The 26,761-nt window shown below is 48.9% G+C and overlaps 1 protein-coding gene across 1 annotated transcript in view; it reads left to right on the forward strand.

Annotated features, from left to right (window-relative positions):
* Positions 1-2,226: 2,226 nt before the first annotated feature.
* LOC115103608 (SH3 and cysteine-rich domain-containing protein 2-like) overlaps positions 2,227-26,761 on the forward strand; it is a 31,929-nt gene continuing 7,394 nt past the window's right edge. The window contains exons 1-4 of the mRNA XM_029624451.2: positions 2,227-2,344; positions 19,690-20,044; positions 23,998-24,092; positions 25,846-25,936. Of these exons, the coding sequence (XP_029480311.2) occupies positions 2,261-2,344; positions 19,690-20,044; positions 23,998-24,092; positions 25,846-25,936 (625 nt within the window). The 5' untranslated portion in view covers positions 2,227-2,260. The remainder of the gene's footprint in view (positions 2,345-19,689; positions 20,045-23,997; positions 24,093-25,845; positions 25,937-26,761) is intronic.

A 26,761-nucleotide genomic window follows, 5' to 3' on the forward strand; every position in this document is an offset into this window, starting at 1 on the left:
GCTCTCCATCACTCTTTCACCTATGTGAAAGTAGAAGAGTTTGTCCCTGATTGTCCCTGTCAGTGAGTCCACAGTTGAACAAATGACCAATCAATGGAAAACAACAGATGAATGTGATGGGCTCAAAGACTAAGGAAAATGTTTGTAACCACAGCCACCACCCGTAGCCTCCCTTTTAACCATCACCCTGTCAGTATCACATGGCCCATGACGAATGGCCACTGGCTGCTGTTTAAGCATCAGAGGCACATCTGTATAGGAGATTAGGAGCTCACCTTTTATAAGGCAGATAGGGTCTGTGACTGTGCCCGCTGTGTTTTATAGGACAGGGAGAAAATGAAGGCGAGATGGGCTGTGCAACACTTACTGAATCCGCTAAATGGAAGCTGCTGTAACAAAGACAGCACGTAGGGGTTAGTTTTATAAGCACAGGTAACCTTGGAGAGGAGCATAGTGGTTAAAGAAAGAAGAGGACAGAAACCAGGAAGAGAACAGAGAAGATCATTACCTGAAGATGCTCTGGTGTTTCTCTTTCCCTCGCTCTCACTCTCTTGATTCCCTTTCTCTAATATCCTCCCACTTCCTACCTCTCTTTTAGATACGCTCATGTAGATACTTTCACACAGACAGTGGAAAATGGGCCAACCCGTCCCACAAGGGTCGTCTTTCTGGGGGAAATCACTTGAAAACTATTAATACAAATTGAATCTCTCCTCAGATTAGATTCCCAGAATTTTCATCCCTCCTCTGGGTCATTCAGATCAGTGTTTTTCATATTTAGCCTAAGTATAAACACACCGTGTTCTCCGTAGGCTACCCGGTGAGACAGCTTCATTCTCTGTATTCATTCCAAGACAAGTGCACTAGTCAACGTGCAATGATTGAAACGTTTTTTGAATAATCTGTGGTGTGTGCTCTAAGGTGTAATAAGGTACAGTCTATTATTTGGAAGTGATTCATCATGCTGATTCATGAGCTGTCCAGTACACACACACACACACACACACACACACACACACACACACACACACACACACACACACACACACACACACACACACACACACACACACACACACACACACACACACACACACACACACACACAGAGAGAGAGTCTGATCTGGTTGGTCTTGTGCTCGATGACGCATACAGAAAGAAGGGCACATATAGTCTGGCTACCTACATTGATGACTAACACCTAGAAACAAGACATGGTGGTGACGGTGGAAACAAGTAAAGGAGATTATTTTCTCAAGTTTTTGTTCATTTTTTTTTTTTTCATTTATTCTAAAATAACAATCTCTAATGTAATCCTTACACGAAATGTAGGTAAACACTTTATGATAGCCCATCAATGGAAATGTTGACAAGTGTTCTGTGACCATGGCATTCATTTACACGGAGATGGTCCCTGTTCCCAATACGTTGATGGGAACTTTACTCGAAGCCCAGTATTTTCTATCATAACCTACTGTCACACCAAGATACCGCCCCCTTTATGAAATTCTGACAACAACCAATCCTGAAATTGGAGTAAATGAATATTGACATAGTTGTAAAGAGTGCTCCAATCATGCGACACGGACGCACATGGAGGCGTGACTGGGTTTGAAGTTTAGTCGAATTTATGTAGGCAGCACACGTCCACTAAAAGGTTCGACGAAAGGAAAATGCTATTGCACCCTTACCATACTACTACTACAGGAGTTCTGGCTTGTGCGAGGAACCTTACTGGAACGTCTCAACTACTTGTTTTTGGAAATCTAATGGACTATAAACCCTCAGATTCGAACACATTATTAATATTTGTTCTTCTTTAGTAGAGTCGCACCTGCTTGTTGCAACATGAGGTATTTGGATTAGAGTTTAGTTGACTACTATAGTACTATCAGAGTGAATAGCAGTTGGTAGGTTACTTGCCTCGCAGGGCAGGATAGGACCGTTATTTGCTGATGCGTAACTAAAGTCCAATCTTTCGAATACCGCCACAGACTGCACCCTTTCTGCAGCCCTGACCTAAAATGCCTTTAGACCTGTGATGTGTATTAATTGGATGTAACCCTGTGCATCTCGTGGCGCATAATCCTCAACAGCCTGTCTATTACCCGCGCGCGTGAATCGTTAAAACGTGGTGAGATGTCACACTTACATTTAGCCAATTTCAACGGCTACACTGGGCAGTACTTTTGACTAACTCACATTTGAATGAATTCAGCAGTAACAGCCGACTGTCTCATTTCATCCCGTGAAGAGACTGATGATGACGGAGAACAGCGAGATGGAGACCGAGACGCAGCTTCAGCGCTCGCCAAGCAACATGTCCATCACACCGGTGTCAAAGGCAAGTAGTATACTACAATCACATGTCTCACTAGCTGACAACTGTTTCGGACCTCGGTGAAACAACAACTACCCTTGCAAGATAACCAGCGGGAGAAATTTGAACCTCAGTCCACAGTGGTGTGAAGGTTTTACGCAGTCCGTTCTTCTGACTAGATAGCGGAGCTTTTGAAATATGAAGGTGTTTGAATGGTTGTTCCAGGTTTTCACATGGTGAATATGTTTGATTTGTGTTAACACGTGTAATATTTGGCCAGAAAGCCATGACACAACCACATACCAGTAGCTTGTATAACTTGGTTTAAGAAAGTTAAAAGTACTTGTTGCTTTCACTATCACATTGATACCTTTCTTTTGTTTTACGATGTTACTGTTGACTTAATATCAGGGAAAAAATAATAGTTAATCACTGCTTTATTACAGTATTGTAGTTTTTTATATGATTTATTATAACGTATAGAGTTTTTTTTCATAATTTGAATCGTTATAAACCCAACTGTCTTGAACACAGTAGATTTCAACCAGGTGCATTTCAAACCGCATCATCAGTAAATTGCGTCACTATGGCGGAACTAAAATAACTCACGTCAGGTGACGTAAAGGGGGCAAGATGATTGGAACATTCTCTTTCTCTCACTTACTGTGCGTGTGTGTGTCTATGCTTACACACATGCTCAAAATGAAGAAGACTTTACAAAGGGACACTCGGGTTCCAGAATGTCTTGGAATAAATGTCCTGTCCAAGTTATCTTGCCATCAGGCCCATTAGGACAGTTTGTTTAGTTTTGAATGTAAATTATTTGAACACTGCAGACACTCACAGCATTACTTCACTCACAATTATTTAGTTTAATGGAAGAGATTACAGAGTGCCAAGCAACTTCTCAATTGATACAAACTCATTTACTGTCCAGAATTCAAGGTCCCTGGGGTCAAACATGAAAGAAACAAGCTATTACATGTTGTCTCTTGACGTTCTGGTCATTTGACTGCCTTGCTGTGTGCATGTATGTTTCTATCATTGTCTATCATGTGTCATTGACTGAGGTTAATGCTGGGTTTAGATGGCACGAGGTAGACGGCAACCTGGATGTCATCGTTTTCAATGAGAGAATGACGGTAAATGCCTTGAGGCTGGCAATGAACGCAGTCAGACGCCACTGTAGACGGGTCTTGCCGCCAGAGTTCAACTATTTCGACTTTTGCCTTTCTGCCATAGCGTTGTTTTCTATGTTGAATTGCACCCTTTGTTTACTGAAATCACCATAGCAACGCATACACTCGTGCTGGCTTGCTTTTGCCGTCACTCTCTTTCTTGCTTCTCTTTCTTGCATTCTTGTCCTCTGCTACGCCGACTGGCATGAAGGTTTGTGCATGCAGCATTAGATTAAAGCACACAGCATCCATTGATGTAGCCTGCCTACGCTCAGCCTCAGTTGTTCAAATGAATGCTAGCTGACTGTGAGACACTATTTCGAAAGGTACATTGAAAACATTTCTTGAAGTGCCTTTTTAAACAGACACACACACACACACAATTCTTTGGGGACTGTTTTCTTCCGACCTGAAATCCAACACAACACCGCTGTCGTCCTCAAGCTCCTTGTGGAGAAGCTGGGTGACACCTAGGAGGAAGATGTTAAAGAGGACCGGTGCCACCCCCTGCCTCACACCGATGCTTACTCCAAAGGGCACTGACTCCTGCCCTCCTATGGCCACCTGAGCCATCATCCCATCATGGAACTGGCAAAGGATGTTGAGTAGAATGCCCCATAGTAGTTCCCTGCTCACTATGTCGAAGGCCTTGGAGAGGTCGACAAAGGCCATGAAAAGGTCCTGTTGTTGTTCACGGCACTTCTCCTGGAGTTGCCGTGCCGTGAATATCATGTCGACCGTACTCATGTTCTTTCTGAAGCCGCATTGTGACTCTGGCAGCAGTTCCTCTGTGGTGTTGTTCGCCAGCCTGTGTAGCATCACCTTGGCCAGGACCTTGCCGGCAACAGCCAGAAGGGATTTCCCCCGGCTGTTGCCGCAGATGGACTTGTCACCCTTGTTCTTATAGATGGTGACAATGTTTGCATCCCGCCACTGTTGGGGGACGTTCTCCCGGTCCCAAACCTCTGTGATGTTCTGGTGCAGAAGTAACCTCCCTTCTTATATAGCTTTACCGGGATGCTGTCAGCGCCAGGAGTCTTGTTGTTCTTGAGCGAACACATAGCTGATAACACCACTTGGAAGGTTGCGAACGGTTGAGGTCTTGAATGGGTGGACGGACAAGCAGTTCTTCCAGGATGGAGTGGTCTGTAGGAGAATGATGATTGAGTAGTGCTTCAAAGTGGTCAGCCCACCTCATAGGATCTGGGTTTTGGTCCTTCAAGAGAGTCAGACCATCAGCTGTTTTCATGGGGGTGATGGTGCGACTTCTTGGGCCATAGATAGCTTTTGTTGGAGAAATTGTGCATGTCGTTTTTGTCCACATAAATTCGGATTTCCTGTGCCTTCGTTCTGCAGAGCATGCAAGGTTGTTTGCAATTTCTTGCGCGATGCACAACATTCCTTTTGAAGGGTAGCAGATGTGGGGCATTAATTAGGGCCGATTTCAAGTTTTCACTTATTCACTTATGCCAACAGGTGTTTCGGTGAGGCTGGGTAGAAGGCTGTTCTTAATTGCCAGTCCCACACCGTGCTGATGTTGTCCACCCGGAGGGTAACCTTTCCAGAAGAAGGTGTAACCTTCTCCCTCCCCTTTCAGGGAACCTTCATCCAGGAACCTGGTCTCACTCAGGGCAGCAATGTCAATGTTGTCGCACCTTAGTTCTGCAGAAATCAAAGCTGTTCTCTGACGGGGTCTATCGCTATTATCCTCAGTGTCCAAAAGAGTTCTGATGTTCCATGTTGCCAGTTTCAGGGGAATTATTTTCTTCAGCATTTTTTGACCGCTGAGTGGAACTGAAATAGGTGCGGTAGCCTATCCAGGATGGAGCGAGTGGGCAATTTTTAGGCCACCTTTTCTAGGCCTCTTCCCAGCTTGGGTGAGCAGTGTGGCTCCTAAATTGGGCTGCTCAGTCACACAGGGGTCTGCCGAGAGCAGCTGCCAATCAAGTCCCAGCTGCTGGCGACCATAATAGCCCTATGCCGTTGGCGTGCAGGTGTCTGAGTAAGCGCTCCCGGTGCATTCACTCCTGCCTAGTCACCAGACACCTCAAGGCCGCCAGACTTTAGTCCGGTTTCCGGTCGATGGCTTCACCGAGGTCAGAAGTGGTTACCTGCGCAAAGAAAGTTATTTAAGGTGTCGCTGAGGGTGCGCAATCCCCAACAGCACTACTTCACCGGAGGAGGGTTGAAATTCCAATGGCAAGGAGGGAAACCCAGGACGACCAGTATCTTCCACATCTGCAGGAGGCTGCTGGAACCCCAGTCTGTCTGCGTCCGCCTACCGCGCGCCTCCAGCACGCTGCTTTTCTCTCAGGGTGAGCTCCCCTAGCTCTTGTCCTACCAGACTAACGCATAAGGCAGTGGATCAGTGGTTGATGGCTGCCAGAACGTGTCCACACAGAGGTGGGCCTGCACAGTCGCATCTCTGGGGCCCACTGCTGCTCTGAGATCCCCTGCCGGAGAGCCTGGAGTTTCAAGTCAACCAGTTAATGTGTGCGGTCGTGAGGAGGCCGGACAGGAGTCTTGGTCATGGAGAGGCTTTGTACCGGAAAGGGGAGACTTGTGCATGAAGCTGCTCCCCAATTCACCACAAGGGCCAGTCGGCTAGTACGCAAGCACGTGGTAAGGGGGCATGCAATTAACTTCTACCTAGACACTACTGTAGTAGACGCGTCACATGCACCCTGCGGTTGCCCACACGCTCACTCCAACTCTCTCTCTCTCTCTCTCTCTCTCTCTCTCTCTCTCTCTCTCTCTCTCTCTCTCTCTCTCTCTCTCTCTCTCTCTGGCACACCATACACTGTCTCACACAGACACTGAATCAGCTCACACATGCTTCACATTACTATTGTATTCCAGATGTCTATGGTTTACTACATCACCCTGAAGAAGGCACAGTGATGCCAAAACATTGGTGGTTTATCCAATGAATGACTTGGAGCTTGTGTTATTTTCATAGCATACAACCTACTACATCACTCTGACATTGCAATCAGAACATGTTCCTATCATATCATCACTGCTAGGAAAAAAACACATTTACCCACGTAGAATGATTTCTCTCCTGTCTTTGTTTTGTGCTCAGTGAGCATGTGCCTCATCAGACACGCAGAGTGACCTGTCTCTCTGTCTCTGTCTCTCTGTCTGTCTGTCTCTCTCTGTCTCTCTGTCTGTCTGTCTGTCTGTCTGTCTGTCTGTCTGTCTGTCTGTCTGTCTGTCTGTCTGTCTGTCTGTCTGTGTGTGTGTGTGTCTGGGTGTGATTGGGAGTTATGCTATTCACACACACTCACTCTCCCACCAGCCACCATTCAAAAACCACCCGACTCATCAAGGATTTGAACATCCTGCTTCATTCCTCAATGTAAACTACTACTATAATCTCTGCTTTCGTTACTGGGAGATTAGGTTGTAGTATAAAGGCATCAAGGGTCAGTGCCACAATGATTGATCTTTTTCACCTTAAACCCCATGGTTCTGATTGAGGTTGACTCCTACAGTGTTAAAATAGTAGGTTAATTGCCTATGGAGTTCCCATTTAAATGCTTGAAATATAATAGGTTTGTGCCCAAAGACACTTTCTCGGTTGTCGTCTATTAAGAATCCATTAGTTGAACACTGTGGTAAATGTCAAAGCCATTCTCTCCAAATAATTGGATCAGGGGGAGGGGTATGGACCCTATAGACGGGATCTGATGGTCTCAGGATTTGGGGTTCTTGCTGTCAATCTTTCGCACATGCACACATACACCCACATACACCCACCCACACACACACGCTGCACACATCCCATCTCCCCGTCTATCCTTCTTTCTTATCTTTCTGTCCGTCTATTTCTCTTTCCCACACATAATCAGAGCCACTCCAAAAAAAGAAGGCCTCCTGAGTTATTTGACGTGACCAGATATCAGACAAGCACAAGGCCATTCTGATGAGAGGGAGATAGAGAAGAATGACTCCCACCAGATAACAGATGCTCCCTGAAGCTGCCTGCAGCGTGTTCTCACTAGTCCCAACTTAGATGAAGGATGTCAGAAATTGAGAGAAAGGCAGAGGGCCAAAGAGGGAGAAGGAGAGGAGGACTCTAGAGTGTCGCCGCTGGGCTGGCTCACAGTGGCGTGCCTTGTCTAGACGGGCTGAGGTCTGTGTGTGTGTGTGTCTGTCTGTGTGTGTCGAGGGGCAGATTAGATTCTGGCGGAGTGGACAGCAGCCAGGAAAATAGCACCCTTCTAGTAGCTGCAGACTGTCATCACTATCAACATCTTGAAGAACAATCTGGCCTTAATGGACATGCACTCTTCTAATCTCCACCCTGCTCAGCCAGAAGAGGACTGGCCACCCCTCAGAGCCTGGTTCCTCTCTAGGTTTCTAATATCCACCCGGCACAGCCAGAAGAGGACTGGCCACCCCTCAGAGCCTGGTTCCTCTCTAGGTTTCTAATCTCCACCCGGCTCAGCAAGAAGAGGACTGGCCACCCCTCAGAGCCTGGTTCCTCTCTAGGTTTCTAATATCCACCCGGCACAGCCAGAAGAGAACTGGCCACCCCTCAGAGCCTGGTTCCTCTCTAGGTTTCTAATCTCCACCCGGCACAGCCAGAAGAGGACTGGCCACCCCTCAGAGCCTGGTTCCTCTCTAGGTTTCTAATCTCCACCCGGCACAGCCAGAAGAGGACTGGCCACCCCTCAGAGCCTGGTTCCTCTCTAGGTTTCTAATCTCCACCCGGCACAGCCAGAAGAGGACTGGCCACCCCTCAGAGCCTGGTTCCTCTCTAGGTTTCTAATCTCCACCCGGCACAGCCAGAAGAGGACTGGCCACCCCTCAGAGCCTGGTTCCTCTCTAGGTTTCTAATCTCCAGCCGGTACAGCCAGAAGAGGACTGGCCACCCCTCAGAGCCTGGTTCCTCTCTAGGTTTCTAATCTCCGCCCGGTACAGCCAGAAGAGGACTGGCCACCCCTCAGAGCCTGGTTCCTCTCTAGGTTTCTAATCTCCTCTCCACCCGGCACAGCCAGAAGAGGACTGGCCACCCCTCAGAGCCTGGTTCCTCTCTAGGTTTCTAATCTCCACCCGGCACAGCCAGAAGAGGACTGGCCACCCCTCAGAGCCTGGTTCCTCTCTAGGTTTCTAATCTCCACCCGGCACAGCCAGAAGAGGACTGGCCACCCCTCAGAGCCTGGTTCCTCTCTAGGTTTCTTCCTAGGTTCAAGCCTACAGGATACAGGAGACTTCAGGGAGACTGTATGTGATCGGCAATGACTCCTTCAGTAAGACAGGCCACAACACCAAACTTTCACATTCAATATGCTCTTCATCAGTCAGGTTTGGGGATTTTGCTTTGGGGTGTGCTATAACATGGTGTCTGTCATTCCCTCTGACACTTCTAATACTCCTCTACCTCCCTTTGGGCAGGGCTCTTGTGTCAGAGAGACAGAGACCACAGAGTGATGGGGGAGGGGGACTTTAATTGGTGTAACACCTTCACTGCCTGTTTGTTTATTGATGCGACACCTTGCCTGACACCTTGCCTGTCACTGACAGGGATGCACTGCTGTAGGACTATGGCGCGCTGCAGGGAGGGAGCAGTGCAAGGATAAGGAAACATCCACATATTATGTGTTCACTGGAAGAGCTCCAGATATGCCGCAGGTAGCATGTGCTTTGGCAATTGGGTCTCCCTCTCTCTCTCTCTCTGTCTCTCTCTCTCTCTCTCTCCCCTTCTCTCATTTACATTTACATTTTACATTTAAGTCATTTAGCAGACGCTCTTATCCAGAGCGACTTACAAATTGGTGCATTCACCTTATGACATCCAGTGGAGCAGCCACTTTACAATAGTGCATCTAAATCTTTTAAGAGGGGGGGTGAGAAGGATTACTTTATCCTATCCTAGGTATTCCTTAAAGAGGTGGGGTTTCAGGTGTCTCCGGAAGGTGGTGATTGACTCCGCTGTCCTGGCGTCGTGAGGGAGTTTGTTCCACCATTGGGGGGCCAGAGCAGCGAACAGTTTTGACTGGGCTGAGCGGGAACTGTACTTCCTCAGTGGTAGGGAGGCGAGCAGGCCAGAGGTGGATGAACGCAGTGCCCTTGTTTGGGTGTAGGGCCTGATCAGAGCCTGGAGGTACTGAGGTGCCGTTCCCCTCACAGCTCCATAGGCAAGCACCATGGTCTTGTAGCGGATGCGAGCTTCAACTGGAAGCCAGTGGAGAGAGCGGAGGAGCGGGGTGACGTGAGAGAACTTGGGAAGGTTGAACACCAGACGGGCTGCGGCGTTCTGGATGAGTTGTAGGGGTTTAATGGCACAGGCAGGGAGCCCAGCCAACAGCGAGTTGCAGTAATCCAGACGGGAGATGACAAGTGCCTGGATTAGGACCTGCGCCGCTTCCTGTGTGAGGCAGGGTCGTACTCTGCGGATGTTGTAGAGCATGAACCTACAGGAACGGGCCACCGCCTTGATGTTAGTTGAGAACGACAGGGTGTTGTCCAGGATCACGCCAAGGTTCTTAGCGCTCTGGGAGGAGGACACAGTGGAGTTGTCAACCGTGATGGCGAGATCATGGAACGGGCAGTCCTTCCCGGGAGGAAGAGCAGCTCCGTCTTGCCGAGGTTCAGCTTGAGGTGGTGATCCGTCATCCACACTGATATGTCTGCCAGACATGCAGAGATGCGATTCGCCACCTGGTCATCAGAAGGGGGAAAGGAGAAGATTAATTGTGTGTCGTCTGCATAGCAATGATAGGAGAGACCATGTGAGGTTATGACAGAGCCAAGTGACTTGGTGTATAGCGAGAATAGGAGAGGGCCTAGAACAGAGCCCTGGGGGACACCAGTGGTGAGAGCACGTGGTGAGGAGACGGATTCTCGCCACGCCACCTGGTAGGAGCGACCTGTCAGGTAGGACGCAATCCAAGTGTGGGCCGCGCCGGAGATATCAGTATCGAAGGCAGCCGATAGGTCTTGAAGGATGAGAGCAGAGGAGAGAGAGTTAGCTTTAGCAGTGCGGAGTGCCTCCGTGATACAGAGAAGAGCAGTCTCAGTTGAATGACTAGTCTTGAAACCTGACTGATTTGGATCAAGAAGGTCATTCTGAGAGAGATAGCGGGAGAGCTGGCCAAGGACGGCACGTTCAAGAGTTTTGGAGAGAAAAGAAAGAAGGGATACTGGTCTGTAGTTGTTGACATCGGAGGGATCGAGTGTAGGTTTTTTCAGAAGGGGTGCAACTCTCGCTCTCTTGAAGACGGAAGGGACGTAGCCAGCGGTCAGGGATGAGTTGATGAGCGAGGTGAGGTAAGGGAGAAGGTCTCCGGAAATGGTCTGGAGAAGAGAGGAGGGGATAGGGTCAAGCGGGCAGGTTGTTGGGCGGCCGGCCGTCACAAGAAGCGAGATTTCATCTGGAGAGAGGGAGAAAGAGGTCAGAGCACAGGGTAGGGCAGTGTGAGCAGAACCAGCGGTGTCGTTTGACTTAGCAAACGAGGATCGGATGTCGTCGACCTTCTTTTCAAAATGGTTGACGAAGTCATCTGCAGAGAGGGAGGAGGGGGAGGGGGATTCAGGAGGGAGGAGAAGGTGGCAAAGAGCTTCCTAGGGTTAGAGGCAGATGCTTGGAATTTAGAGTGGTAGAAAGTGGCTTTAGCAGCAGCGACAGAAGAGGAAAATGTAGAGAGGAGGGAGTGAAAGGATGCCAGGTCCGCAGGGAGGCGAGTTTTCCTCCATTTCCGCTCGGCTGCCCGGAGCCCTGTTCTGTGAGCTCGCAATGAGTCGTCGAGCCACGGAGCGGGAGGGGAGGACCGAGCCGGCCTGGAGGATAGGGGACATAGAGAGTCAAAGGATGCAGAAAGGGAGGAGAGGAGGGTTGAGGAGGCAGAATCAGGAGATAGGTTGGAGAAGGTTTGAGCAGAGGGAAGAGATGATAGGATGGAAGAGGAGAGAGTAGCGGGGAGAGAGAGCGAAGGTTGGGACGGCGCGATTACCCTCCAGTAGGGGCAGTGTGGGAAGTGTTGGATGAGAGCGAGAGGGAAAAGGATACAAGGTAGTGGTCGGAGACTTGGAGGGGAGTTGCAATGAGGTTAGTGGAAGAACAGCATCTAGTAAAGATGAGGTCGAGCGTATTGCCTGCCTTGTGAGTAGGGGGAAGGTGAGAGGGAGAGGTCAAAAGAGGAGAGGAGTGGAAAGAAGGAGGCAGAGAGGAATGAGTCAAAGGTAGACGTGGGGAGGTTAAAGTCGCCCAGAACTGTGAGAGGTGAGCCGTCCTCAGGAAAGGAGCTTATCAAGGCATCAAGCTCATTGATGAACTCTCCGAGGGAACCTGGAGGGCGATAAATGATAAGGATGTTAAGCTTGAAAGGGCTGGTAACTGTGACAGCATGGAATTCAAAGGAGGCGATAGACAGATGGGTAAGGGGAGAAAGAGAGAATGACCACTTGGGAGAGATGAGGATCCCGGTGCCACCACCCCGCTGACCAGAAGCTCTCGGGGTGTGCGAGAACACGTGGGCGGACGAAGAGAGAGCAGTAGGAGTAGCAGTGTTATCTGTGGTGATCCATGTTTCCGTCAGTGCCAAGAAGTCGAGGGACTGGAGGGAGGCATAGGCTGAGATGAACTCTGCCTTGTTGGCCGCAGATCGGCAGTTCCAGAGGCTACCGGAGACCTGGAACTCCACGTGGGTCGTGCGCGCTGGGACCACCAGATTAGGGTGGCCTCGGCCACGCGGTGTGGAGCGTTTGTATGGTCTGTGCAGAGAGGAGAGAACAGGGATAGACAGACACATAGTTGACAGGCTACAGAAGAGGCTACGCTAATGCAAAGGAGATTGGAATGACAAGTGGACTACACGTCTCGAATGTTCAGAAAGTTGAGCTTACGTAGCAAGAATCTTATTGACTAAAATTATTAAAAATGATACAGTACTGCTGAAGTAGGCTAGCTGGCAGTGGCTGCGTTGTTGACTTTGTAGGCTAGCTGGCAGTGGCTGCGTTGTTGATTCGGGGGCTAGCTGGCTAGCTAGCAGTGTTGATTACGTTACGTTACGTTGCGTTAAAAGAATGACAATAGCTGGCTAGGTAACCTAGAAAATCGCTCTAGACTACACAATTATCTTTGATACAGAGACGGCTATGTAGCTAGCTATGTAGCTAGCTACGATCAAACAAATCAAACCGTTGTACTGTAATGAAATGAAATGAAAATGTGATACTACCTGTGGAGCGAGGCGGAATGCGACCGGGTTGTTGAGTTCTAATCGGTAGACGTTGGCTAGCTGTTGGCTAGCTAGCAGTGTCTCCTACGTTAAGGATGACAAATAGCTGGCTGCGTTGTTGATTCAGGTGCTAGCTGGCTAGCTAGCTAGCAGTGTTGATTACTTTACGTTGCGTTAAAAGAACGACAATAGCTGGCTAGGTAACCTAGAAAATCGCTCTAGACTACACAATTATCTACACAATTATCTTTGATACAGAGACGGCTATGTAGCTAGCTATGTAGACGGTGGGCGTTAGCTAGCTGGCTAGCTGCTGGGCAGATACGTTAGGACGACGAAATACGATAATTACGCAATTATCTTTGATACAAAGACGGCTATGTAGCTAGCTAAGAAGAAATTGCTAAGATTAGACAAATCAAACCGTTGTACTATAATGAAATGTAATGAAAAGTTATACTACCTGCAGACCGAAGTGCGGATGCGACTGCTCGCTCCAACCCGGAAGTCACTCTCCCCCCTTCTCTCTCTCTCCCCTTCTCTCACTCTCCCCCCTTCTCTCTCTCTCTCCCCCTTCTCTCTCTCCCCCTCCTCTCACTCTGTCTCTCCCCCTTCTCTCTCTCTTTGTCTCCCTCTCCCTCCCACTCTGTGATTGACAGGCCGTGTCTCGGGGTCTCGCATGTGGACAGTGACCAAGAGCGTGCAAAGGGCGGGTGATGAGCTGTCAGGGTGAAGGTGATGGTGGGTTCCTGGGTGTGGGGGGGTACTGCTGATCTGAGGGGGTGAAGAGAGGAGGGGGACGGGGGTGGAGGTGCCAGCCAGGTAGAGCAGCTATCCTTTTATATGGAGCTTGGTTTCACACAGCCTAGCACAGTAAGTCTGGAATAAATACAGGGAGACAGAGAGAGAGTGTGCTCTGTGTGTGTGTGCCCATTGTTGGATCAGTTGGGTTCATGTGTGTACTTGTGTGTCTGCGTGTGTGCGTGCAGAGAGAGCTAGAGAGAGACTGCTCGTGCATCTCTCATTCAAAGTGGGACTCTGCCGTTGCCATGCATAATGAGCAGCTTTAGTCTAGCAGTGAAATCTACAGACATTCAACAGTTTCATGTCTCTTCTGTTTTTCTTGCTTATATAATAAAGAAGAAAAGTGTTTATATTACCCTTAGTACCTGATTGGCTACTTGAATCCTCTCACAATAGGATTCCCTTGCATTTAATTGGACCTTAGAAACACTGTTGCATAACGTGATCATTTGTGTCTTTCCCCACTAGTCCTCTCTTCCTCTCTGGCCACCTCTTGTTTCTATCAACATCAGCAGCAGCACCAACACAGCATCTGCATCCCCAGCACTTCTTACATCCACACAGACTCTGCAGATATTTGTATCCTCATTAGAATAATGGGAGGTCTCTTGTCAGCATTTTAAATGAGTCCTCTGTTCACATTTTCTCCCCAAGTCCCTCTCCCTCGGGCAGGATAGAGTAGAGTACTCAATATAACACTGACTGAACCGAGCAGTAAAGAACAGTCCTATCATCTATCTATCTAGCTATCTATCATCTACAAGTAACTGCCAAAATAATGGAAACACTTCAGTAAATGAAGGATACAAGGTGTCTTAAAAGTAGGTGATTCCACACAGGTGTGGTCCCTGAGTTAATTAAGCAATTAACATCCCATCATGCTTAGCGTCACTGAATGGTTTATTGTGGTCACTGAATGGTTTAATGAGCATGAAAACGATGTAAACCATACGCCATGGCCGCCTCAGACACCACATCTCAACCCAATTGGACACTTATGGGAGATTCTGGAGCAGCGCCTGAGACAGAGTACCCATCAACAAAACATCAACTGATGGAATTTCTCTTTGAAGAATTGTGTTGTTATCCCTCCAATAGAGTTCCAGACACTTGTAGAATCCATGCCAATGTGCATCGTGGTGAACCAACGCCCTATTAACACGATTTATGTTGGTATTTCCTTTATTTTGGTAGAGACTTGTATCCTATCTATCTATCTATCTATCTATCTATCTATCTATCTATCTATCTATCTATCTCTTGACCTACTTACCTACAGTACATACCTTACTGTTCCTACCTACCTACCTACTCTCTATCTAATCTATCTAACTCTACCAGTGTCCTGACCTGATCTAAGCGGTGAGGGATGGAGCCACTCTGCTGTGGTGCTTCTAGCAGGATCACTGCAGCAGAATGATCACCTAGCGTAGCACTTTAACCTGGTTGATTTTTCTATTGAATTGACATAATGTGTGCACTCTAAACCAATAGCTATGGAAGTAACCCAGAGTGGAGGCAGCAGTGGAGATATTGGGTCAGAGGATGTCTACAGAGAGTGGTGGGGGGAGTGAAGAATATGAAGACACCTGTGTGTCCCCAGGGCCAGCTAGTCAACCTGCTGCAGTCAACCTGCTTCAGTCAACCTGCTGCAGTCAACCTGCTGCAGTCAACCTGCTGCAGTCAACCTGCTGGCAGTCAACCTGCAGTCAACCTGCTGCAGTCAACCTGCTTCAGTCAACCTGCTTCAGTCAACCTGCTTCAGTCAACCTGCTTCAGTCAACCTGCTGGAGTCAACCTGCTTCAGTCAACCTGCTTCAGTCAACCTGCTGGAGTAGTCAACCTGCTGCAGTCAACCTGCTTCAGTCAACCTGCTTCAGTCAACCTGCTGCAGTCAACCTGCTTCAGTCAACCTGCTTCAGTCAATCTGCTGCAGTCAACCTGCTGGAGTAGTCAACCTGCTGCAGTCAACCTGCTTCAGTCAACCTGCTTCAGTCAACCTGCTGCAGTCAACCTGCTGCAGTCAACCTGCTTCAGTCAACCTGCTTCAGTCAACCTGCTGCAGTCAACCTGCTGCAGTCAACCTGCAGTCTGAACAATAATCTGGTCCGGTCAGGGAGAGGATTGCTGGGTGATGGTAAAATAAGATTATACTTGATTGTTTGCTTGCGCTGAAATTTGCCTTTCCGATACAATAGTTCCTTAGCAACCAATATCAGACAGGTAAAACAAGTTAAAATAGATAACTGGGTACACAGAAAACCAATACTGGAGTAGAAATGAGCTGTGTCATATATTTACCTTTTTGTGTCATATCTTCTTTGCCCTTATGCACCAGCCAGGGTAATGGGGATGAGTGAGTGAGTGTCATATCTTCTTTGCCCTTATGCACCAGCCAGGGTAATGGGGATGAGTGAGTGAGTGTCATATCTTCTTTGCCCTTATGCGCCAGCCAGGGTAATGGGGATGAGTGAGTGAGTGTCATATCTTCTTTGCCCTTATGCGCCAGCCAGGGTAATGGGGATGAGTGAGTGAGTGTCATATCTTCTTTACCCTTATGCGCCAGCCAGGGTAATGGGGATGAGTGAGTGAGTGTCATATCTTCATTGCCCTTATGCGCCAGCCAGGGTAATGGGGATGAGTGAGTGAGTGTCATATCTTCTTTGCCCTTATGCGCCAGCCAGGGTAATGAGGATGAGTGAGTGAGTGTCATATCTTCTTTGCCCTTATGCGCCAGCCAGGGTAATGGGGATGAGTGAGTGTCATATCTTTACGTAACACACCCATGAGTCAGAGAGGTAAGGAAGGGCTGGTTCTGAGGAGAGGAGAAATATTGGAGGGGGATAAATTCAACAACGACTCAAAGACCACAAAGCATCAGTCACTGCAGCTTTGGATCAAAGTTCTCACAGAGACCTTTGCTTCGCTGGGATAATGTTCTAAAAGACAGACAGCACAACATTCCCCAATGCCCCCTCCCCCCGTGCTGCTTGCATCCGATTAACAAGTGAACCGCAGCAAGAAGAAATAGAAAATGTGTGTGTGTGTGTGCATGAATTCTTGCAAGTGTGTGTGTGTGTGTGGGTGGCGTGCGGACGGTGTCTCTTCCGTTATTCCCAGCAGGTTATTTATACTGTATCGTCTGCCAATCGTTTCTCTTACATCTCCAGACAGAGAAAAACCCCAGGGATGTTTTTGTGTGTGTGTTTGTGTGTTCTGTTTGTTCCCTTGTTTTTCATTTTGAGAGCTGTCCATAAACAGCCCTTTGTCTCTCCCAGGGCTGCAACAGTGTTTGGTGCTCAGCACAGCTTTGACCTGGGAGTTGAACAGTTAGACATTGGAGAGGGATTCTTCTTGAGGTGGTGGGTTGGATGCCCATGATATATGGCAGGGAGAGAGAGGGGGGAAACAGTTGGATGGGAGAGACAGAGAGAGAAATGAAAAGATAGCGAGATAGAGAAAGCTTTTCCTCTGAGGCAGCCCTTCTCTTCTCAGCCCTTCCTCTGACGCAGGACCCACGTGACTACACAGGACGTGGAGAGGCTGGTGTTAGGTAAACACTCCTAGACCTTCTGGCAGTATTATCACGAAATTGCAGGGGATAGGCATTGAATATGGCAGTTAAGCGACTAGTTCACACATACGTATGCCAGGGTTGGATTGTACAGTTGCTAGGTCACCTAAGGTATTGTATGCAAAGGACATAATATACATGTAAATGACAACAAACAGTCATTATGAACTGGAGCCTTGTGGATTACTATGCATGAAGACAACTGGCAGTACTGAAGGTTAATGTTGACGTTACTTCAGATGATAAGCTGCGGCCGTCTCAACTAAAATAGAGTTTGACGAGGGTTTCTCTCTGGCCGAGTCCCAAATGGCACCCTATTCTATCTGTAGTGAGCTGCTTTTGACCACGGCCCATATGCGCTAGAAAGGGAATCGAGTGCTATTTGAGAAGATCAGCACAGAGGCTTGATTAGATGCGCTCTAATTGAGACGTGTGTTCTAAGCACGGCGCGGGCGGCAGGCTACGACCGACCATAGAAATAGAATCTAGATTCGGTTACTATGACACATGCTCCGGATAAACGCCTCTGACGCGCTGCACCGCAACTCATGGTCGCTGAGTAGGGAGCGCCGCGCTGACAGGTGTGTCAAACCAAACCGCCTCTCCGCTTCAATTCCCAATCGTCATAGGCTCAGATGAGCAGCTGTAAATCAAATGATTTGACACGGGGAGAAACACACACTCGACACAGACAGGCACCCGCGTGCACGCACACACAACACTTCTATGCTCATCAACACGTACACAGGGACAGCTATCTGACTCACACGCTCTCTTGGACAAACTGTCTTCATCTCCTATTCCCTGAGAAACAGAGGCGTAAGCCTCCGCTAGCAGCAGACAGACGGACAGAGAGAGAGAGAGAGAGAGAGTGTGTGTGTGCCGGTGTCGGTGTGCGTATGTTCATTCACACACACAGCGCAGGGAGCTGTGTCTGTGGTGGATCCACGGTGTGTCTGCCTACCCTGGTCCGTTCTTTTAGTTTCCGACAGAGGAGAGGACAACGCCCTCCTCTCTCTGCTAGCTCCTCACCTCCATGGTGTCTCTGTGACAGACACTTCACCACAGCACCATCCATAACACCGAACTCCACATGATGTATGATCATCAATATCTCTGGCCTGAGGAGCAGGTTGGCATTTATTGTCATCAATCTTGCCCCAGAAGCAGCTCTGCGGTGGTCACTAGCTAGCACAGTCAAAGTCATCAAATCTGGTTTTAAACCTAACCCTCAACTTAACCACACCGCTAATCTTAATGCCTTACCCTAACCTTAAATTAAACATTAAAAAAAAAAAAAAAAATTTTGTTTTCATACATTTTTAAGATAATAGACCATTTTGACTTTGCAGCTGGCCCATCTAGCAGAAAATATTCAGTTCTGCCACCAGGGCAAGATTCATAACAATTAAAGGTCAACCTGCGCCTGAGGAGATCATCAGTCAGTTGAGGGACATGTATTTATTTAGGTAATCAATGCAAGATGGAGAGACAGAGAGACAGGATACAGGAGTGATGGCTTTGACATGTGTTCATTAATCAGTCATGCAGGAACAGCTCGGTCAATAGAGCTGATAAGGACTGAATTATAGTCACGTCATGTACAATACGTGGGGTGGGGTAAGGATGCTGTGTGTATAATTGTGTGTGTGTGTATGTGTGCATTGCATGTATACAGTAGGTGTGTGTGATATGTGTGTACATTTACCATTTTAAGCCCAGCACTCGCACTGACAATGGGCCAGAGGTAGGCTGATGTGATGACATCGTCAATAGGCCCTCAACTAACCTGTACCCCTGCACACTGACTCGGCACCGGTGCCCCCTGTATATAGCCTCATTATTGTTATTCTTATTGTGTTATTTTAGTCAACTTGGTAAATATTTTCTTAACTCTTCTTGAACTACTCTGTTGGTTAAGGGCCATTTCACCTTAAAGTCTACACTTGTTGTATTCGGCGCATGTGACAAATAAAGTTTGATTTGATTTGATAAAGGTACTGAATCCGATAAGGAGCCAGGAGATTGGCTGCTGATAAGGCTGCTGGGTAATCTGTCTCGGTCCTTTTCATCAGCCTTTCTCCCTCTGAACCAGGGAAATGTTATTTACACACATCCAAACCTCCACGTAAAGCTTTCCCACTGGGCACACACTGGTTGAGTCAACGTTGTTACCAAGTCATTTCAACAAAATTACTTTGAAATGACTTTGAAATGACGTCCATGCCCAGTGGGTTACGGCTAGCAACCTTAAATGAAACCCAACTAAATGGGATTTCCCAAATGATTATTTTCCATGTGAGTGCTAACGTCTTTTTGTGCTGTCGTTTTTTTTCATGAAATGGTAAGTCAGCATCGCGTGTTTAATGGAACTACTATGGAAACGACTTGGCAATGGAAAATTGCTTGTTCATAGTCTCGGGGGAACAACTGGTATGAACAACCTGTTATTGTACCTGTTAAGACCCTGACGTGTTGATACCTGTAGTGAATGTTCTCCTGAGGCTCTCCTCTCTCCCTCCCTGCAGCTCTAGCGTCTGAAGCTCTCCCTCTCCTTTAAGACCCTGATGTGTTGATACCTGTAGTGAATGTTCTCCTGAGGCTCTCCTCTCTCCCTCCATACAGCTCCAGCGTCTGAAGCGCTCCCTCTCCTTTAAGACCCTGATGCGCAGTAAGAGTGTGGAGAACTTCTTCCAGAGGTCCTACAGTGACGCCCGTCTCCCCCCTGACTTCATCACCGACCCGCCACCCCCCTCCCCGCCCCCCGGCTCTCCCCTCGCCAGTGAACGCTCACCCTCCCTCTCTCCGTCACTCAGCCCCAACCCCTCCCTCTGCTCCCACTCCCCGTCTCTAAGCTCCTCCCCCTCGCTGTCTTCCAAGGCCCCGCCCCCACCCCATCTGACGCAGGTGACCCACTGCTTCCAGGAGCACGTGTTCCGCAAGCCCACCCACTGCCAGCTCTGCAAGCACCTGATCGTGGGTAAGGTGCCTACTTTACTCCCAGGCCTCTCGACACTACCAGCCTGCTTAGGCCTCAGTGTCTATGTAGGACTAGTGGCTTCATTCAGCCATTTCTCCTGGTTACTTGATCTTGTATTTCTAGCTGGTCATTGTCCTTACTTTATTAGGTCACAGCCACTATCCATTATACTAGAATCGACTTGACTATTAAGTGAACAGACTTCAAAGGCAACACTTGACTAGGTAGCTAATGACTGGAATAGATATTTGAAATGGCTCACATCATTTAATTCCTATTCAGTAGCAATAACAATGTAACAGTGAAGCAAACATTAGGTGGACTATAATTGGAGTTTATGCAGGAGAATAGCAGAGGTACCACAGAAAGGGTGGACTCCTCTCGTGGTATTCTTGGTTTTCGGACATGAAGCATACGGTTTGATTGGAATGAGAAGCTGAGGGCAAGTCTAGTTAGCGTTTTCACGTGCCCTTGGTTTGATAAGCTGCTATGTGTGTACAGGTCCCTTAACATTCTCATACTATTTTCCTCTTTGCTAAATCTACTTCCTGTCGCCATGATTGATTGCAGAAGATGTCTTACTCTTTGTTTTTGCTTGTGTTTTGCTTACCTCGTCATTTTTTTTCTTCACCGCACCAGCTGTCCTGTAGCCTGCCTCATCGCTCCCAGTCTCCTCTCTCTCTCTCTCTCTCTCTCTCTCTCTCTCTCTCTCTCCCTCTCTCTCTCTCTCTCCCAGTCTCTTTCGCTCTCCCAATCTCACCTCTCTCTTCCGGTCTCTCCTCTCTCTTACCGTCTCCTCTCTCTTCCGGTCTCCCCTCTCTCTTACCGTCTCTCCTCTCTCTTCCCGTCTCTCCTCTCTCTTCCCGTCTCTCTCTCTCCTCTCTCTCCCGTCTCTCTCTCTCTCTCCTCTCTCTCTCTTCCCGTCTTCCCTCTCTCTCTCTTCCCTCTCCTCTCTCTCCGTCTCTCTCTTCCCGTCTCCCGTCTCTCCTCTCTCTTCCCTCTCTCTCTCTCTCTCGCCTCTCTCCTCTCCCGTCTCGCCTCTCTCTTACCGTCTCTCTCTCTACCGTCTCTCTTCTCCCGTCTCTCCTCTCTGTCTTCCCGTCTCTCCTCTCTCTTACCGTCTCTCCTCTCTCTTCCCGTCTCTCCTCTCTCTTCCCGTCTCTCCTCTCTCTGCTCTCTCTCCGTCTCGCCTCTCTCTTACCGTCTCTCCTCTCTCTTACCGTCTCTCCTCTCTCTTCCCTCTCTCCTCTCTCTTGTCTCTCTCTCTTCCCGTCTCTTCCGTCTCTCTCTTACCGTCTCTCCTCTCTCTTCTCTCTCCTCTCTCTTCCCGTCTCTCTCTCTCTCTTCCCGTCTCTCCTCTCTCTTGCTCTCCCTCTTCCCGTCTCTCCTCTCTCTCTCTCCTCTCTCTTCCCGTCTCTCCTCTCTCTTCCCGTCTCTCCTCTCTCTTCCCGTCTCTCCTCTCTCTTCCCGTCTCTCCTCTCTCTTACCGTCTCTGCTCTCTCTTCCCGTCTCTCCTCTCTCTTCCTTACCGTCTCTCTCTCTCGTCTCTACTCGTCTTCCCGTCTCTCTCTTCCCGTCTCTCCTCTCTCTTCCCGTCTCTCCTCCTCTCCCTCTTCCCTCTCTCTTCCGTCTCTCCTCTCTCTTACCGTCTCTCCTCTCTCTTACCGTCTCTCCTCTCTCTTCCCGTACCGACTCTCCGTCTCTCTTCCCGTCTCTTCCTCTCTCTTCCCTCTCCCTCTCTCTCTCTTCCCGTCTCTCTCTCTCTCTTCCCATCTCTCCTCTCTCTTACCGTCTCTGCTCTCTCTTCCCGTCTCTCCTCTCTCTTCCCGTCTCTCCTCTCTCTCCCGTCTCTCTCCTCTCTCTTACCTCTTCCAGTCTCTCCTCTCTCTTACCGTCTCTCCTCTCTCTTACCGTCTCTCCTCTCTCTTACCGTCTCTCCTCTCTCTTCCCGTCTCTCCTCTCTCTTCCCGTCTCTCCTCTCTCTTCCCGTCTCTGCTCTCTCTTCCAGTCTCCTCTCTCTCTCCCAGTCTCTCCTCTCTCTCTCCCAGTCTCTCCTCTCTCTTACCGTCTCTCCTCTCTCTTCCCTACTCCCCTCTCTCATACCGTCTCTCCTCTCTCTTCCCGTCTCTCCTCTCTCTCTCTTCCCAGTCTCTCTCTCTCCGTCTCTGTCTCTCTCTCCCTCTCTTCCTGTCTCTTCTCTCTCTTCCAGTCTCTCCTCTCTCTCCCAGTCTCTCCTCTCTCTCTACCAGTCTCTCCTCTCTCTCTCTGTCTCTCCTCTCTCTCCCAGTCTCTCCTCTCTCCCTCCAAGTCTCTCCTCTCTCTCTCCCAGTCTCTCCTCTCTCCCTCCAAGTCTCTCCTCTCTCTCCCAGTCTCTCCTCTCTCTCCCAGTTTCTCCTTTCTCTCTCCCAGTCTCTCCTCTCTCCCAGTCTCTCCTCTCTTTCCCAGTCTCTCCTCTCTCCCAGTCTCTCTCCCACTCTCCTTTCTCTCTCCCACTCTCCTTTCTCTCTCCCAGTCTCTCCTTTCTCTCTCCCAGGCTCTCCTTTCTCTCTCCCAGGCTCTCCTTTCTCTCTCCCAGTCTCTCCTCTCTCTCCCAGTCTCTCCTCTCTTTCCCAGTCTCTCCTCTCTTTCCCAGTCTCTCCTCTCTCTCCAAGTCTCTCCTCCCTCTCCCAGTCTTTCCTCCCTCTACCAGTCTCTCCTCTCTCTAGTCTCTCTCTCTCTTTCCCAGTCTCTCCTCTCTCTAGTCTCTCCTCTCTCTCCCAGTCTCTCCTCTCTCTACCAGTCTCTCCTCTCTCTACCAGTCTCTCCTCCCTCTACCAGTCTCTCCTCCCTCTACCAGGCTATCCTCTCTACCAGTCTCTCCTCTCTCTACCAGTCTCTCCTCTCTCTACCAGTCTCTCCTCCCTCTACCAGTCTATCCTCTCTACCAGTCTCTCCTCTCTACCAGTCTCTCCTCTCTCTACCAGTCTCTCCTCCCTCAACCAGTCTATACTCTCTACCAGTCTCTCCTCCCTCTACCAGTCTATCCTCTCTACCAGTCTCTCCTCTCTTCCCAGTCTCTCCTCCCTCTCCCAGTTTGTAACAGAACTGAGCTTGAGCAAATAGAAGATTCAGTTCATGTATTTTTTGTTTGTGTTTCCATGTCTTTGTCATGGATTGGTAATCATAGATCTCTAGACTAAATCCTTCTAAACCATATTTCTGGCACGGTGAGTAAGTAAACCTTGAATTGGAAATGAAGAGTCAAAACAATGCAGCTGAATGGCATAGGGACTATCTTGTCACTCTCCAACATATCAAAGAAAAACAAAAGTAATTATGTCAAGAAAAAGGACAAAGAACGTGTCTCCACTCTTACAAGGCTTTTGTTCCTAAGACAATGCTTGATGAGAATTGGTGTGACTAAAAAACAAATTGAACCCAAATGCCTCAGTCTCTCCATGTTTTGAGAGGGACCGTTGATGATGCTTAGCTCAACAGGCAGTGCAGCACAATAGAAGCTTGATCAACACTCTCTGGATGACCGAGATGAGATTTACATCAAACAGGAACCTGCTCTGATCACATGCCTTATTTATTACTACATTCTGTCTCTCTCTCCCTCTCTCCCTCAACCCCCCCTCTCTCTCTTTTTGCTCCCTCTCTCTCATTTACATTACATTTACATTTAAGTCATTTAGCAGACGCTCTTATCCAGAGCGACTTACAAATTGGTGCATTCACCTTATGACATCCAGTGGTCCCCCTCTCTCTCTCTCCTCTCTCTTAACCCCTCTTCTCTCCCCCCCTCTCTCTCCTCTCTCTCTCTGTCTGTCTCTCTCTCTTTCTCTCCCCATCTCTCCTCTCTCTTAACCCCTCTTCTCACTCCCCCCTCGCTCTCTCCTCTCTCTCTCTCTCTCTCTCTTTCTCTGTCTCTCTCTCTCTCTCTCTTTCTCTGTCTCTCTATCTGTCTGTAGGTAACTCTAAACAGGGTCTTCGGTGTAGAACCTGTAAGATGGGTGCTCACCTGTGGTGCACCTCAGAATTGTCCCAGCAGCCCTGCAATGGAAAGGTATGTCCCCTGCCCTGGTCTACAGATCTGGACACACACACACACACACACACACACCCCGCAGTACTGGCCCCAAGGCTGAATAAGTGCTTCTCAACGTCCTGTCCATGTATGCAGTGAAAAAGTGCTAACCGTATGGGCACACATATGGAATGAGAGGTGAGTATGCAGCAGTGTTTGTGTGTGTGTACATTTGTGTACTGCTGTGCGTGCATAGATACTGCTGATGCTGTTGAAACCGGCCCGTTAATCAGTGGTCAGAGTGGTCCCTCTGGTAGAAGGCAGAGGCTCCCCTGTCTGAACTCTGTCTAAATATTCCCTATCTGTTTCAAACCACACATGATCTCTCTGGATCCCTTCCAGGACGCCAGATAGATGCCATTGGTAGGCAGGGGAAGTCAGGTCCCTGAACAACGCTGTTTGAGATTCCCTGAGAAACTCAGGAGCTGTTGGATGTAGATCAAATACCGTACTGAGAAGTTGAGGGGGAGGGAGAGGGAGGGAGAGAGAGAGAGAGAGGGATGGAGGGAGGGAGAGAGAGGGATGGAGGGAGGGAGGGAGAGAGAGAGAGAGGAGGGAATAAGGGAGGGAGTGATAGAGGGAGGGAGGGAGGGAGGGAGAGAGAGAGAGAGAGGGAGGGAATAAGGGAGGGAGAGAGAGAGAGAGGGGGATGGAGGGAGGGAGAGAGAGGGATGGAGGGAGGGAGGGAGGGAGAGAGAGAGAGAGGGAGGGAGGGAGGGAGGGAGGGAGGGAGGAGGGAGGGAGGGAGGGAGGTAGAGAGAGAGAGAGAGGGATGGAGGGAGGGAGAGAGAGGGATGGAGGGAGGGAGGGAGAGAGAGAGAGGGAGGAATAAGGGAGGGAGTGATAGAGGGAGGGAGAGAGAGAGAGGGGAGGGAGGGAGGGAGAGAGAGAGAGAGGGAGGGAATAAGGGAGGGAGAGAGAGAGAGAGAGAGGGGGGATGGAGAGGAGGGAGAGAGAGGAGAGGGATGGAGGGAGGGAGAGAGAGAGAGAGAGAGAGGGAGGGAGGGAGGGAGGGAGGGGGAGGGAGGGAGAGAGAGAGAGAGAGAGAGGGATGGAGGGAGGGGAGAGAGAGGGATGGAGGGAGGGAGGGAGAGAGAGAGAGGGAGGGAATAAGGGAGGGAGTGATAGAGGGAGGGAGAGAGAGGGGGGGGAGGGAGGGAGGGAGAGAGAGAGAGAGAGGGAGGGATAGGATTATCTACGATGAGCCAGAATATCTCTGGAAGGAACAAAGGAAGACCATTCATCCCTGTTACTCTGCCTCTGTATTATAACAGTACTGATAGCTCATCTCAATGTCAGCGCACATGGAAATCAATATCTTCATTGAAACGGTCCCCGTGCCTAATTCAGTGTGAAATTGTTTGTTGTGTTCTGTGTGCAGTTGTGAAAGTGTAGGTAGGCTATGTGCTTGTGTGAGTGTTTCATTATGTGTATGTGTGTGAGTGTGCGCGCTCACGGTTGCGCGTGTCGAGACCCCGGCAGTAGGTTTAATTGATTTACAATTAAGCCAGAGAAAACACAGTGATGTTAGCAATCTTACTTCTCGCAAGATACTCACTCATGTATTGACTTTTGGCAACTGTTGGTCAGACTCTATCTCGTCCTCTCTCTCTACTTCAATTACTGTAATGTAATTCTATACATTTTCTGAATAAATACCCACTACCACAGGCTATAAAAATGAATGCATGTAAACAGAAAATCCATATTATTCTCCCTCTGTGTGTGTTAGTCTGGGGTCGGGGCCTTCAAGCGGAACTTCAGCTCTCCCATGCTGGTCAACGAACAACTGGCTGTCGTCAAGGAGGTGCAGCCCACCCAAGGTGAACATGCTCAGTAAAGAAAGTGTGTGTGTGTGTGTGTGTGTGTGTGTGTGTGTGTCTGCAGCCATGTGTGGGGTGTCGTGCATGAAGACGTGTGTATTCTCCACGTGTCCATCTGCTTGTGTGTGTCCTATCCTAGCCCTGCGAGGAAGTGGACGTGATTCATGTCCTTCACCCTATAGAATAGATCCTTGTGAATAAGGGTCAGCTCTCATTCCACCTGCTGTCCTTTCCTTCTTCCCGGTTTCCTTCCTCCTTCCATCCATAAGTGTTCCGTTAACCTGCCCCCTCCCTCCCACCACCATAACCCCAGGTCTGTCGCTTTGACCTCTGGGCTTGTGTTCCAAAATGGGACCCTATCCCCTTGGCCTTGTCAAAAATAGTGCACTATAAAGGGAATGAGGTGCTGTTTGGGACTCAGACATTGGGTCTGAGCCAGGGCAAGCTAGGATTATCACCTGTCATCACACACATCAGGTAATACGTGACATTCCATCTGGCTGCCATTACAGTGACTGTCGAGCGTGGAAATGACTGGTTCAGTTTTAGTTCAATCTAGGCTTAGTTAAGTTTGGTTAAATCTAGGTTTAAGTTGATGGAATAGAGAACCAGTCTGATTCTCATTCTGACTGAAACTCTGAAAACACAGCTTCAACCACTAATGCTTGACTTTCATCTCACAGAACTCTGAAACAACAATGTACTTCCTGAAAATACAATGTGCAAACTTGTAAAGAGCCTTGGACTTCACTGGTGCCCTCTGTCAGATCTTCAGCAGGTCACTGTGTGTCTGGGACTGGGTCATTACACCTATATTTAGAGCTC

Source organism: Oncorhynchus nerka, linkage group LG21 (assembly GCF_034236695.1).
Source record: "Oncorhynchus nerka isolate Pitt River linkage group LG21, Oner_Uvic_2.0, whole genome shotgun sequence".
NCBI lineage: Eukaryota > Metazoa > Chordata > Actinopteri > Salmoniformes > Salmonidae > Oncorhynchus > Oncorhynchus nerka.